The sequence below is a fragment of the Oryctolagus cuniculus genome, chromosome 4 (genome assembly GCF_051225735.1).
Source record: "Oryctolagus cuniculus isolate XC-2025 breed Fujian yellow rabbit chromosome 4, ASM5122573v1, whole genome shotgun sequence".
In the NCBI taxonomy this organism is placed as follows: Eukaryota; Metazoa; Chordata; class Mammalia; order Lagomorpha; family Leporidae; genus Oryctolagus; species Oryctolagus cuniculus.
The window spans coordinates 31,135,801-31,151,279 of record NC_142870.1 but is presented as its reverse complement, the minus strand read 5'-3'; the positions used below and the strand labels follow the sequence as shown (position 1 = coordinate 31,151,279).

The 15,479-nt window shown below is 36.5% G+C and overlaps 1 protein-coding gene across 14 annotated transcripts in view; it reads left to right on the top strand.

The window, feature by feature from the left end:
- USP25 (ubiquitin specific peptidase 25) overlaps nt 1-15,479 on the top strand; it is a 160,232-nt gene that overhangs the window by 134,071 nt on the left and 10,682 nt on the right. For 8 of the 14 annotated variants that reach the window (XM_008267137.5, XM_089330636.1, XM_017347187.4 and 5 more), the window contains 2 exons: nt 570-665; nt 13,208-13,386. In XM_008267137.5, the coding sequence (XP_008265359.1) occupies nt 570-665; nt 13,208-13,386 (275 nt within the window). The remainder of the gene's footprint in view (nt 1-569; nt 666-13,207; nt 13,387-15,479) is intronic. The other 6 variants (XR_016232343.1, XM_017347192.4, XM_089330637.1 and 3 more) reach the window with 1 other exon arrangement.

Sequence of the window (15,479 nt, the reverse complement as noted above, 5' to 3'; positions counted from 1 at the left end):
AATGCTTATGCTATTGGCAGAGTTGTTTGTTTTGTTTTAATTTATTGAAGTGACAGTTCAACAGTGCATGTGTCTTGGAATTTTAAATGTGACTTATGTGGATACAGGACTGCTGCTCACTGCTGTACAGGTTGTACAGTTCTGTGGGAGTGCCTCACTTCAGAGGGAGAAATGGGATTCAGTTGGTCTTGTGCTGAGGTCCCCAAGCCTTGAGGAAGAAGCACCTTTTTGGTAAAAAAGGAATGCTTCTTCCTCTGAATAGTTCTCTGAGAGGAAAACACATTTTTCTCATTTATTTGTCCAAAAGGGAGTGCCTTTTTAAATTTCCCTGTTGAGAGAGAGTTGCCTTTTTGCAGTTTGCACCTATGAGCCTGCAGTGCATGGATGAATTTGAAAGATGCCTACATGCATACTGGCTAACTTTTGCTACTTAAAAATATATACATCATTGGATTTATTAATAGTAGATAACAAAAGTGTTTTAACTTGCATGTGATGAAATTATTTTGATTTTAAATTTTAATTTATGTTAACTGTTCAAAAACTGTTACTTTAAATCCCTGTGGCAGATCATGCTGACACCGAACATGCAAGGTATTATCATGGCGATAGGTAAATCCAGGAATGTATATGACAGGTGTGGCCCTGAAGCAGGGTTCTTTAAGGTACTATTCACATTTTCATCTTATTTGCTGCTGCTTCTTTTTTTTTTCATAAGTTATGGTTCTTAATATGTTTTATTTCTTTTAATTAAATTTGGTTTCTTAATGTAATTTATTTTCCTATCTTAGATATGGCCACCTGTTTTTCTGGGAGTTTCTTCTTTTATTCATGAATCTAAGACATGATTCTTTTAATTAAGATGATTAAGGAAAAGCAAAGCATTTTACTTGAATTTCCCGAATAATTTGCCTCTAATTTGATAGCAGAAATTTGAATTGTATTTTATATTTGAAGGTAATAAGGTTATTGATGAAAAAGACTAGGAACTTAGTAATTGCTTCTGACAATAGTTTATTTGCTCCTCTTCAGACCATTGGTGAATATGACATTTTCCTCTACTTTTATTATCACTTGACACTAAATTGCTTACTTCATTGAACTTTTTAAAAATGATTTGATAATTTATTATACTTTTATGCTTCTTACTCTATTCATATGTCTTCATCATAATTAATTTTTATATTTAAGGCTTAGGAGAGTGTCATGCCAATGTGCATTCCATGACCACTTCTCTTTAGTTCTATGACAGTATTACATTATTATCTTTTACATATTAGAAAGATGAAAGCATCATGTATGTTTTGTCATTTTACTTAGATTAACCAAAAATCTTCAATGTTTTTTCACTACTTTCCTCTTTCCAGTGCTTTTTATTTTTTACTTTTTTAAAAACAACCTAACAAGGAGGCAGCTCCAGGATGGCGGAATAGGGAGGGAGTGCACTGATAGTCCAGGAAAAGATAGTTTAATAAAAGTGGAGATACTGTAGTCTCAGGGAAGAGTTAGGGGAAAAAACTGCAGAGGAACTCTTCCGGAATTAGAGGGCATAGGCGCCCATGGCTCGGGACCCCAGCTGCTGAGAAAGCACTGGAAAGGGAGGTGAGGCAGAAACTCAGTAGCCTGAAACACTGGCAGAAAAGCAGCAGGAAGAGCCTAGAGGGAATGAGGCTTGAAGCCCTGTGGGGGAAACTAGACCAGTATGGACATGATTCTCTCTCTCCACTCACCTTACAAAAGCGAGCAAGACAAGAGAGCAGGTGCCATTTTGGACATATGTAACAGCTGTGCCAGCTCAGGGCTGTACCTGCCCTCAGTCAAGCAGAAACACCTGACTCTGGTGGGGAGAAATAACAGGAGACTAAGACCTAGTGAATGTGTGGAGCTTACGAACTAGGACTGTGGGGGGAAAAAAAAAAACTGAGGGTGTGTGGGAGAACTCAACAGTGTGGCTGAGATGTGAGTAGTCTCAGTAGGAGACGCCACAGATTTGGGCAGCTTTGGCTACCCAGTGAGACATTGCAGGGGAATCTGAGCTTACACTGAAGACTGCACAGATCGTCCTTGGGACAGAGCAGACAAATATACCCACTGGGGCTAGCGCTCAGGCACTGATTGCCATCAAGGAGAAGAGCTCAGCTGAGTGGAATTACTTCCCTTCTGAATTCAAAAAAAAAAAAAAAAAGAGAGAGAGAGAAGATTAACCAAGCCAAACCTGGGTGTGTCACTTTTGGCACACCCTTAACCCTGAAGAACTGAACAGAGCTCTCTGGCCACAATCACCACAAGCCTCTAGAGATTCACCAAAAGCAGACCACTTACTCTAGAGTCATAGTGTAACAAGAAAAGCCACCTCTGTGAGGAAAAAAAAAAAAAAGAAGAAGAAACCAAAGAATATCTCCACAATGCCAAACAAAAAACGCAGAAACCAAGGAAATAAGAACAAGGAAGACATCATGACGCTCCCAAATGAACATGAGACTCCAATACAATATTATGAAGATGATCAGATAGAAGAAATGCAAGATACAGATTTCAAAAAATTTATGATAAGAACATTTAGAAGTTATCAAAAAAAATGAATGAGCTACAGAAATCCATACAGGACAGGACAGAAAATCTCTCTCATGAAAATGAAATCTTAAGGAGGGATCAAAATGAAATGAGGAATTTAGTAGAACATGAAATTGAGATATTAAAGAGAAATCAAAATGAAATGAAGAATTCAATAGAACAAATGAAAAACACACTTGAGAGCCTTAAAAACAGACTCAGTGAGGTAGAAGAGAGAATATCAGACTTAGGAGACAGAACACAGGAAAGTATACAGTCAAACCAAAGAAAAGAAGAGGAAATTAGAAATCTAAAAAATATTGTTGGGAATCTACAGGATACTATTTAAAAACCCAGCATTCGGGTTCTAGGAGTTCCTGAAGGCATGGAGAGAGAGAAAGGATTAGAAGGCCTTTTTGTGAGATACTAGCAGAAAACTTCCCAGGTTTGGAGAAAGAAACATCCAAGTACAGGAAGCACATAGAACCCCCAACAAACATGACCAAAAGAGATCCTCACCATGACACGTTGTAATCAAACTCACCACAGTGAAACATAAAAGATTCTAAAATGTGCAAGAGAGAAATGTCAGATTACTTTCAGAGGAGCTCCAATTAGACTTACAGCAGACTTCTCATCAGAAACCCTACAGGCTAGGAGAGAATAGCGAGATATAACCAAAGTCTTCTGATGTTTTCATTTGTTTTATAATGAAAAGTTATGGACAGTATACAATGCCATTGTCATTTATGGTTAAGTTGGTTATCTTTATGTCTAATTGGAAATTTTGTTTTTATTCAATTAATATCTGCATATACTTTGAAAGATCACTATCACCCACCCTCCTCCCCCAGTGATAACAGCTTTCAATTATTTTGTTAATGCTTTTGCCTTTAATTGCATATCTTTGAATAGATTTTTTTTTTATGATTCTTAGTTTTTACAGTCCTTGTGAATTCTCTTCTGTGTAACATGAATGATGATCCTCTTCTGCTCTTTGTACACTCATCCACACGTTCCAGTCATCTGTATAACAAACACACAACACACACATCTTGTAGCTTTTATTATATCAGAAATCTAGAATTGCAGTAGGAATTGAGCTAAACTGTAAATGTCACTTCCACTTTTCCCATTAGCTATTGTTTTTTTTTTTTGTTGTTGTTGTTGTTGTTGACAGGCAGAGTGGATAGAGAGAGACAGAGAGAAAGGTCTTCCTTTTGCCGTTGGTTCACCCTCCAATGGCCGCTGGCTGGCGCGCTGCGGCTGGCGCACCGCGCCTATCCGAAGGCAGGAGCCAGGTGCTTCTCCTGGTCTCCCATGGGGTGCAGGGCCCAAGCACTTGGGCCATCCTCCACTGCCTTCCGGGCCACAGCAGAGAGCTGGCCTGGAAGAGGGGCAACCGGGACAGAATCTGGCGCCCTGACTGGGACTAGAACCCAGTGTACCAGCACCGCTAGGTGGAGGATTAGCCTAGTGAGCCACGGCGCCGGCCCCATTAGCTATTATTTGGAGTTAGTTGCTTAGTTTTTCATTTGCTTAGTTTTCTATGTGTATCATTGGTTCACCTCTCCACCAGTTGCTTAAATGGCATCTTACTCAACCACTACCAGTTGAACCATTTTGGGGAGCCTGTACCAAAGCTTTGTGATGTTTTCTGATCTAGATTGGTTTTTCTTTACTCCTAAAGGATAGCTAGTAATTCAAGACTTCCTCTGTCATCCTAGATTGACTTTGCATGTTTACCTTCATGTATTTTCTGTATGTCACATATTTTGGGTCACCTTCTGATTTTGATGTGCAGTAAGAAAGCAGTTTTAGGGGCCGGTGCCATGGTGCAGTAGGTTAATCCTCCATCTGCAGAGCCAGCATCCCTTATGGGCTCTGGTTCTAGTCCGGCTGTTCCTCTTCCCATCCAGCTCTCTGCTATGGCCTGGGAAAGCAGTAGAGGATGGCCCAAGTGCTTGGGCCACTGCACGCACACAGAAGACGGGAGGAAGCTTCTGGCTCCTGGCTTCAGATCAACAAAGTTCCAGCCATTGCAGCCATTTGGAGAGTGAACCACTTCAAGTATAGGAGATTGAGGAAAGGAAAACAAAGTGAATAAAGGTTGTCCTATTATGCAGATAAAATTTCTCAGATAACAGTTACCAGAAGAAGATCTGTGGCAATCTCTGTCTGGGGCAAGTATTAGCCCCAGTATCATTTTCTTGTGAAAATGTTAAAGGGGAGCCTCAGAGAGAGCCTGTTCACACTAGCTGTGTACTTGAACTGCAGGTGCAAATCTCCCCCAGAAAGGGAGCGACTTTTAGAACCATTCTGGTGACTGCAGCCCCTCTGAATAGCCATCTAGAAAAGCGGTGGGAGTCTTATTGTTTTTGGTTTTTAAAATACTTTTATTTAAACAATTTGAACAGATATGTATATACCAGTGGGGTACTGTGTGATACATTGGTACACATATAAATTGTGTAATCTCCATTCAGGGCAAAGGATCATTTAATACTTCATTATAATGAAAATATCCAAAATCCTACCTTCTAGTTTGTTTTTTATTTTTCATAGTGAAGTACACAGCACATTAATATCCATACTCACTACTGTGTAATACATGAGTGGGTTATGTTGATCTCCCTTGTGCTTAATCAAACAGCTCAATTACAAAACCTTGTAACTTTTGTCTCTTTATTGTATTTGTGTTTATTATTTATGTCTGTGTACATTTTTATCTATAATTGAGTATATTTTTGTGTAAATTTATATAAATAGCTGTTTGTAATGTGTATTTTGATAAAGGTAAATGGTTAGTATTTGGGAAATTCTAGTTGATAATAGACTATTGATAAAAGATTGTTTAAAAATTCATCATATAAAAACCAAAAATAATACATATAAAATGCATCTAGTAACAAAAATATAAAACAATAAAACTTAGAATGGCAGTATCTGCCACTGCCCTGTCATAACCACTGTTAGCATCATAAATCTTTCCTGTTCTTGTTTTGTAAAATAATAATATTCATCTATAGAGAAATATTCTTGATTTTACTATTCATATAATTTTCTACCTTCTATCACTCAGAAATATCTTTCTTAAAATTAAGATAGCATACCGCCGGCCGCAGCGCGCCGGCCGTGGCGGCCATTGGAGGGTGAACCAACGGCAAAGGAAGACCTTTCTCTCTGTCTCTCTCTCTCACTGTCCACTCTGCCTGTCAAAAATAATAATAATAAAAAAAATTAAGATAGCATACCTATAATATTATCTTTACTAGCCCCATTTACTATTCTGTGGTATACAGGTACTCTCATTTATATTAATATTCCATGGTATAGATATACTTTCCTTTACTACATTTCCTCTTTATGGACAAGTGTCTGTGTTTTTCTCCAGTGTGTCATTTCTGTCTGAATTAGTTTATGATACCTTTTTTATTAATAAATTTTTTAACATTATGTTCTCAATTCTCTCTCTTGTTTTATGAATCTTCGAATTTCATTGCACTGTTAAAAGGTCTACTTTATCCCTAGTTTATATAAATCTTCCTTGCTATTTACTAAGTATATTTTTCTTAGTTTTTATTTTATAAACTCAAATATATACTATTTAAAATTAGCTCACTAGTGTTTGGTGGGGGGCATTCTGCATTCTATGTTAAAATTAATTTGGTGTTTAGTTTTTTGTGAGTGTGCTCTTTTCATCAGATTTACTACCATGGCCATGTTAGGTTAAGTGAGTTTGACAGCCTTCCTGTTTCTCTTCAGGTCTAGTGTAGTTAGCATAGGAAATTACTTATTACATAACAGTAAGTTAGAACTCACACATAAACTCAAAGAGTTCACCCCCTTTTTTGGGTGGTATATCTTTCAACATATTTTTTTTGGTTCCTTACACAATTATTTAGATATTTATATATTCTGTTTTTCTGGCAATTGATTCTAATCATTGTCTGCATCTGGTATTAATTCACAGAATATGTCCATAGCACAGCATATGACATATGATGGTTCTCCTGTCTTTGTATTTCCCCTGATTTAAATTTACTGTATTTTATATTTGTACTTACTAGTTTTGGTTTATTATACATTGAAAAAATAATTTTTGTATGTCTTCTGAACTGCACATTACCAAAAAATCAAGTTTGTTTTACATTAACTTTTCACTGAGAGAAACCTTTTCAACTCTGTGCCTGTTTAAGTACTTTTAAATATGGATTTCCTGATGCATTAAAACTAGACCAATTTTTTAATACTCTGTTTGTTAGGGATAAAACCCTGTGATGAACCTGTCAGCTAAAAAGCAAAGTTGGAGATTGAAATTTAGATCATTGTAAATGAATTTGCCCAGGTTAAACTCTGATTCAGGAAGTTACCAGCCCAGTTATAATTTGCAATTTATATTTTATGGTTTATAATTTATCTTATATGAATTTACTTTTGGAGTCCTGTGAAGAATTTTTTTTAGCTTGTAAAATATGGCAATATTTTCTTTGTGGTTTGGGACTATACAATCACATCCAAAATTATACAAATATTTAATTCTACTTTCATGATTTTACTTTTTGTTTAGATTATTTAGGTATGGGATTTCAGTTTTCCCCAAGGAGAAAGTCTCCAAAGAATCCCCAAATAAAATTTTTACCATTGTATCCTTTTCACATTGATTTGAATGGCATTTTTACCGCATATTAGAACTTTGTTTACAGAGGATTTGTATTAGATCTCTGTTTTCCATCAATCTTTTTTTTTTTTTTTTACAAATTTTTGAACAATAAATAAATTTAACTTATGTGCTCTTTCTATTTTAGGAAGGATACTTGCTAGTTTATGTTCTTTTATATAAAAAAAAGTTTGTCAAGCCCCTTATTCTGTTTTGATGATTCTTTGGAATTAGTTGTTAAATCCTAGAAACTTTAAGAACTTAATTGTGTTGGCATTATACTAACATAGTAATTTAGATTGAGGTGAACAATGGTGTGTTTTTGTTTAACTATTTTGATTCTTCCCCAAAAAGAACATCATGAGTTTTTTCACTTTTATCATTCTCATTTATATTTTTAAGTAAGGCTTTGTAATTTTACGTAGACAAAATTTATCTTTAGTGATCTATATTTTTTAAATATATTTGTCAATTTTTGATATTTAGATTATGGAAGTCTCATTATTAAATGAGCTATTTTTATTAAAGATTTATTTATTTATTTGAACGAATTACAGAGAGAGAGTGGGGAAGACAGAGAAAGATCTTCCATCTATGTGTTCACTCCCCAAATGGCCAAAATTTCTGGAGCTGGGCCAGTCTGCAGCCAGGAGCCAATAACTTCTGGGTCTCCCATGTGGGTGTGGGGGCCCAAGTACTTGGACCATCTTCCACTGCTTTCCCAGGTGCATTAGCAGAGAGCTGTATGGAAAGTGGAGCAGCCAGGATTCAAACCAGCGCCCATATTAAGAATTCTCCTAAATTTTTTTTTAAGATTTTTATTTATTTATTTGAGACGTAGAGTTACAGATAGTGAGAGAGAGAAACAGAGAGAAAGGTCTTTCTTCTGTCGGTTCACTCCCCAAGTGGCTGCAAGGGCCGTAGCTACTCCGATACAAAGCCAGGAGCCAGGTGCTTCTCCTGGTCTTCCATGCGGGTGCAGGGTCCCAAGCACTTGGGCCATCCTCCACTGCCCTCCCTGGCCACAGCAGAGAGCTGGCCTGGAAGAGGAGCAGCTGGGACTAGAACCCGGTGCCCCTATGGGATGGTGGCACCGCAGGTGGAGGATTAACCTAGTGCACCACGGTTAGTGCGCCGTGGGATGCCAGCAGCTTTACTCTATGCCACAGCGCTGGACTGGCAGCTTTCTCTTTTTTTGGGCTCTGGGTTAATTTAGATGTAGAAGTTTTCTAGTCCTTGAAGATTTGCCTTCACAGTACATCTGTAAAACAATATAGGCCTGAATCTTTTGTTGGTTGCAGTTCTAGGGGCAGTTGTATATGTTCTGTGGTTCAGTTGAAGCTTCTTTTCTTCTGTCTCTTAAAGCAGTTCTGGTAACTTGTATTTTTCTAAGTGATCATTTATTTAAGTGAGATACTATAGTTTATTGATAAAATTGTATTATTTAATTTTAAGACTTTTTGTACTTACGTATTTTTACATCGCTTATTTTTGCTGTTGAGTTACCTCCCTCTTCTTGATCTTCCATACAATTTCTTTTGGAAAGAAAAAACCTTTGACTACCAGTTTGTCACATTATTTCTCCTATTTTATTTTAGTTTATTTTCTGTTTTTCTAAATTGTTGAAGTATATTTTATTCTACATAATTCAAGGCACAATTTTACTTTGGCTGCCATTCCTGTAGGTTTGCTAACTTGTATTCGCAATATTGATATAGTAAGAATAATTTAGAACGTCAGTTTTAAATTCCTAAGTGTTGGCAATGGTGATGGTAGCAGCGGCAGAATCAGTGTGGGCTGCAAGCAGTCAGGGCTCCAGGGTGGTGGCACCATCCTATACTCAAGGATGGGTGGGTAGGCCTGGCTCCAGAGACCCTGGCAGCCAGGAGGAATAGGGAGGAGCTGAGACTGAGAGAGACCCAGGGGACATCGCCATTGAAGATGCGGGCTGGGAGCCATCAAAGTCCTTGTGGAGGAGGAAGCTGAGAAGCTAAAGGAGCTACCAAAGGAGGTAGAGAAGCAGATGACTGTGAGTGTGCCTCCATGCCGTGCTGGCCGAGGGATCATGTCTGGAGGAGAGGACGGAAGCTGGCACTGGTTCCCGCTCTGTTGGCAGTGTGGACTCCAGTGCAATAGCAGGAGCTGGAAGCTCACTCTCATGGCTGTGGTTCAAGCAACTGTGTAACCATACTCCCTAGAGTTCAGAGGGTTTGCGTATAGAGAGTTCTCAGAGAGGCGTTGAGGGCTTCCCTGGCCTTAGATGAGCCCCTGTTTATAGGAAGACAAGTCAAGGTGGTCCGAAAGCAAACCCACAGACTAGGTGTCAGCACAAGACTAATTCGCATGTGCTTGCTGGCAGCGTCAGGACCACCAGCTAACAGTTCTTGGCTCTGCATTGTACAGTGGGTTTATTAACAGCAGGCACTGTGGTCACATCCACAGGCAGTAGGCCAAGCAACATTACGGTATTCCCCTTACTAAAGAAAAAAAAAAATTGTGTGTATTAGAGAGGGGAAAGAAGGGGGAAAAATACCTAAAAAACTGGAAGGAGGGAGAATCCAGTACCTGTTGAGGAGGAAGCTGCCTTGGCTAGTAGGGAAGAACCCAGGGAGGCAGGCAAAGGGCTGCTCATTCACTCTGGGATTCTGCAGCCCATGTTTCCCTGGCTCCCTTCACTCTTGGAGGCTGCTCAAGGCTATCTGGGCGAAGGTTGTTAAGAGGGTTTTTGTTACCCAGTTGTCTCTGGAAGGACACCCAACTGTTCTGCTTCTTCCCTTCGCTCTGTGTTCTCCCTGCCTTTCACAGCCCCCTCCTGCCTGCTCCTGTACTGCCAGGTCTGCCACCCAGCTAGCCTTTCTGTGTTTCTGGCTTTCTGCCGCTGCAGATTGCCTGGCTTTCTATTTCCTTTTCTTTTGTTTTTCTGATCTGAGAGTCTGCAGGTCTCTGTAGCCTGAAGACCTCTGTTCAGCTCCCTGCAGCTTGAGTGTAAATTCCCCTTTCCCCTGGAGAAATGTGCTACCTTGTTTTGTGTGGGTTTTGTTTTTCTGTTTTTCCCTTTTGCCTTTTTTTTCTTCTTATTTGGAGAGAATGGGAAGAAGTGGGTGCAGGGAGGTGTGAGATGAATTGTGTGTATGTGTGTGTATGTGTGTGTGTGTTTAGTTCATTTCTGGGGGCAGGCATTTTTTAAAAATTTGTGTTGTGAATAAAGTTGTTTCTGAAATAAAAAAAAATTCCCAAGTGTTAGCTTGGCAGTTGTCTTTTATTTTTAATTCCTATTTGCATTGCATTGTGGTAAAATGATATATGGTATTTGTGATTTCAGTCCTCTGTAATTTGTAATTAGTCTTTGTTCATCTCCTGGCACACTGTCATTTTTTTAAAATGGTCCATGAACATTTTAATGCATTTTTGTATACATACACACATTCAGAAATGAGTATTATACTTAAATGATTATAGGCCTTGTTTTATGCCACCATTAATTAGTAGTCTGTGTACCTTTCTGAATCTTAACTTAGTTGTTCTTAGATCTTACTGCATCCAGGAAATACTATACATTGGGATATTTTATATTCTCTAGTGTTTATGTATAGTTATATCAAAGTAAAATCTATAGAAAGTCATAAATGTAAGATTTGGTTTTATAAAATAATTTAGAAAAGTAGGAAAATGTTTAGATAAAAATAATTTGGATCTTTAGAACTAAAAAATATTTCAAAAGAGCAATTTAAAATAGTTTAATGGGGTCATCTATAGATAGATGGGAAATGAACAAGTAGGAACTTAACACTTGGAGAAAACTTAGGAAACAAAGGCATGTGTGCATTTGCTGGGAGACAGAGTTAACCTATGTGGAAGAAGCTCCTGACTGAAGAGGAGGAAGTAAGACTGCCCAGGGTAGGGTTCGGTCTGATTAAAGACGTGATGAAAAAGTTAAACTAAATACAAATAGTTCCATCACCTACTGACAAGTATCACACATTTCATGTTGAAAAGTTATTGTGGTTTTGTTGTAATATCTACATTAATTTAAATGTAGGCATCAAAAATGAACAATTGCAATTTTAAGGACACCGAGGAGATAGTATAATACAAGCTTAACATACTGTACTCATAATGGCAGATTTCTACAGCTCTGCTAATACAGCAATGTGGAACATCTGTTGGGAATTTGAATAGACATCATTCCAGCATATTTTAAGTCATAAAATTTTTTAAGGAAGTTCATAAAAAACAGCTGAGAGTGCATTTATGCAGGCAAAAGTGTTTTGTATGTGTGTGGTGTTTGAGAAATTCCTGCTAGAAATTTAGAGGTGCCTGTCTGCCTCTGCTGGTTTAACCCATCCATTGAAAAGTACTGTGATTTTGGCATTCACTTGAGGAAATTAGGAGAATCTTTAGAAAAATCAAGAGGTAAACATATAATCCTAGCATGTAAGAAGTTGAATTTTCTGTTTACTTAAAAAAAATCCCAGTTTTTATTTTGAAGGTAGGGTGGTAGCCACTTAATGATTACTTGTATGTAAAGCAGTGTTATATTAATGGAGGCAGTAAAATGTTATTTGGATTATATAAACTTTGATGGAAAGCATGGTATGTGAAATATTTGTTGTCTAAAAATCATCTCATAGTTTTTAACAATCATTATCTAAGGGACATAACAAAAAACAGTTATTGTTTGTTAAGTGTGTAGATTTATTCTTAAGTTTTTTTATATTTTGGTTACTAAAATGAACCTGTTTCTTTTTTTTTCCAAATTAGAAAAATAAAAACTTTAAAGGGCTTTAAGTAAATGTTTGTGTGTGCTAATTAACCACAGCAGTTAAGACTTTGGGAAAATATGTATATCCAGAATAAAAGCTATACTTTTTCAAAGTCAGAGCATTTTGTGTTCACTATAAAAACAGTTCTCTTCATAGTGGTAATATGGTATGCAAAGGATTTATTAGCCTTCCTTTTGATGAAATATGATATTAAATAACCAGAATATTTCACTTAGTGTTTACTACTTTTTCCTTCCTTCTGAAAAATACAGCCACAGAGATGGGAGCATATGAATGGCCAAGAATTACCTAAGAAATGAGTGCATTTAAAAAAACTCCTTCTCTGAGTAGATTTTTTTAAATTTGCTTCCCATGAAGCTCAAAATATGTTATGGTTAATATAGCTAGAATATTAATATTCTTAAAAACATTATCTTTTTATAGGATTCTTGTAAAATGGAATTATATGCATAAATCATATATTTCTATGTAGTCAAGAATTTTCCTAATGTGTGGAAACATGTATTAGTGTTTATTATTTGCCATTAAAATTGTAAATGTGCTGTTTGTTTATAAAGAATAAGCCCAAACATCAAGCTGATAATACTGTGTCCTCATTATTATAAATTTATTTATTATTTATTATAAATTTATAATAATTAATAAATTTATTATAAATTTATTATAAATAAAATTCAAGTACTGTTGAAGCAAGGAGGAATTATAACTACAACCTCAGGACTTGCTGTTTCATCCCTTATTTGTGGGCCCTTCAACTAAAAGCTAATTATGGTAGTATTACTATTCATTTAAGATTCAGCCATTTTCTTTGATTTAAGGATATTCTAGGGTGCTGTATTTCAGTTCTAGAATTTGGGTAAACCAAATGCTAGAAAGAGACAGGAGAACTTACCATGTCCATCTGTTGATGCCTCTGAATAGACTTTGACAAGGTTCTGATGAATTTCACAAAATTAATCACATTGAAAGCTTAGAGTTGTTATTTTACCACTTCAGTGTGTGGAAACCAAATGAATATATGGTAAATGAACAAAGAAGGACCCACCTGGTCAGTTCTTTAGAAAATTATTTGCAACTATTCTTAGTTCTATGGATTTGTTTGCAATGCTTTATAAAATAAATTTGAATGCAAGAGGAATTAAATGTATAATATTGAAGGAATTTAATTATTAAAATTGACCAACATTGTGGTTGTTGTTTGATTTTCTAGGCAATTAAGTTGGAATATTCACGGTTGGTTAAGTTGGCCCAAGAAGACACCCCCCCAGAAACAGATTATCGTTTACATCACGTAGTGGTCTACTTTATCCAGAACCAGGCACCAAAGAAAATCATTGAGAAAACCTTGCTGGAACAATTTGGAGATAGAAATTTGAGTTTTGATGAAAGGTAATGTGAAAATATAAAATATCTAATTCACATGCTCAGATTCTCACTTTTTTGCAGATCCCCATTGTAATTTTTATGTTTATTTTATGCATGCACAAACTCAATAAATACAGCACAAAATTTTACCTTTTTAATTTGCTTTCTTATTTCTTTGGAGTCAGTAATCAAAGCCTTTAAAAGTTTGAACTGAAAAATAATTTAGATTAGTTGTGAATCTTGTAATCATTAACTTAATGAGACTGTATTTCAGAGGAAAAAAAGTGATTTCTTAGCCTATGTAATTTGGACATTTTAAGTCTTGTACTACTCCATTGTTGGGGAGTAGTACCTTTGTTTGTAGGACATTTAGCAACATGCTTGATATCCACCTTTTAGATTCTAGTAGCTTCCCCCAAGTTATGACTGCCCAGAATGTCTCCTAGTATTACCAAATGACTCCTGTGAATGCAAAAATCACCCTTCTGTAAGAATCACTGGAGAAAAATTTTTAATCATATATAGAAATAATTAAATTTTTTGGCATAAAGAGAAAGCTTATAATGATGAAATTAACTTGGCTCACCCCGACATATTTTCTCTTAACTACTATAAAACTACTAATGTTAAATATTAAAATGTAATCTAATTAGAATGTATGACATTAAAGACATTAGACTTCAGGAAAAAGTCCAAAATAATGAAAGTTATTTTAATATACAAGAAACATTCATATGCAGTCTTGAAGTTCCTTGTAACTGTTTTTCAATTTTGGAATAAATTATTCTCATATACTGAGTTTAAAGTGTGGAGCTGAGGAGACTATGAGACACAAAGTATCTAGGATCCCTGCAGTGTAGTTTTGTATGAAAGGATACAAGCAAATAGAACAGTATCTAGTATACACTTGAGCACTCACTAAATGTTGGCTGTTTCTATTTGTGTTAGTAGCAGTATGAACTGTACCTATTTGGTCATATATAATTGCCAGGGAAATCAGGAGTAAGACTGATTATGACCTCATTCTCTGGACTGTCAGTACACTATGTTCTAGTGATTATAGACTGCTAAATTTAGGGAAGAGGTTAAGGAAGTAATCACATTGATTTTGCAGTCCTTTGGAATTGTCTGTTGTGAGGACCTCAAGTGGTTAACGTTTTAGATATTTGATGTCTCTTGTATTTACCGTATTTAGGTGCATGTGGTTAATTAAATATATTTTGCAGCACATTCCTTTTTTTCTTTTTAAATATTTGAGAAGCAGAGAAATACACACACATACACACAGAGGGAGCAAGTGTGAGCATTCCCCCATCCACTTGTTCATACCCCACATGCCTGCAATGGCAGGAACTGGGGGTGGGTACCCAAAGCACAGAGCTGGGAACTCGATCCAGTTCTCCCACACTGGTGACAGGAATCCAATTACTTGAACCATCACTGCTGCCTCTCAGGTTTAAGAAACTGGCATCAGGATCCAGAACCAGATGTTGATCCATGTACTTTGAAATGGGATGTGTATGTCCCAACCACTAGGCCAAATGCCTTCCTTAAATATATTTGGTAGGAATTCATTAGGAATGATTATGATCATAAATGTATTGGAATGTTTCCATTATTACCTGAAAAGATAGGCACATTTTGTGATTTTTTTTCTGTTTTGTTTTTGTTTTTTAAATTTAAGTATACAGCTATTTGGGAGATAAAGAAAATACATATGCTGGTATCCCATATAGGTTCTGGTTTTTGTCCCAGCTGTTTCACTTCTGATCCAGCCCCCTGCTAATGCATCGAGAAAGCAGTGGAAGACAGCTCAAGTGCTGGGGCCCCTATAGCCATGGTGTGAAGACATGGGTGAAGCCGCCATCATTGTAGCTATTTGGGAGTGAACCAGCCAATGAGAGAGATCTCTGACTCTTGTGCTTTCTTTGTAACTCCATCGTTCAAATAAAATCTTAAAAAAAACCACCTGCTAAAAAAAAATACAGTACACTTTGTATTTGCTTAGTAATCATAAAAAATGTTTGATTTTTTTCACTATGTAAGCTATAGTAACAAAATATACTTCAAAAACCACATGTAATTATGATGCAGTACATTTGAATTTAATTATTGAT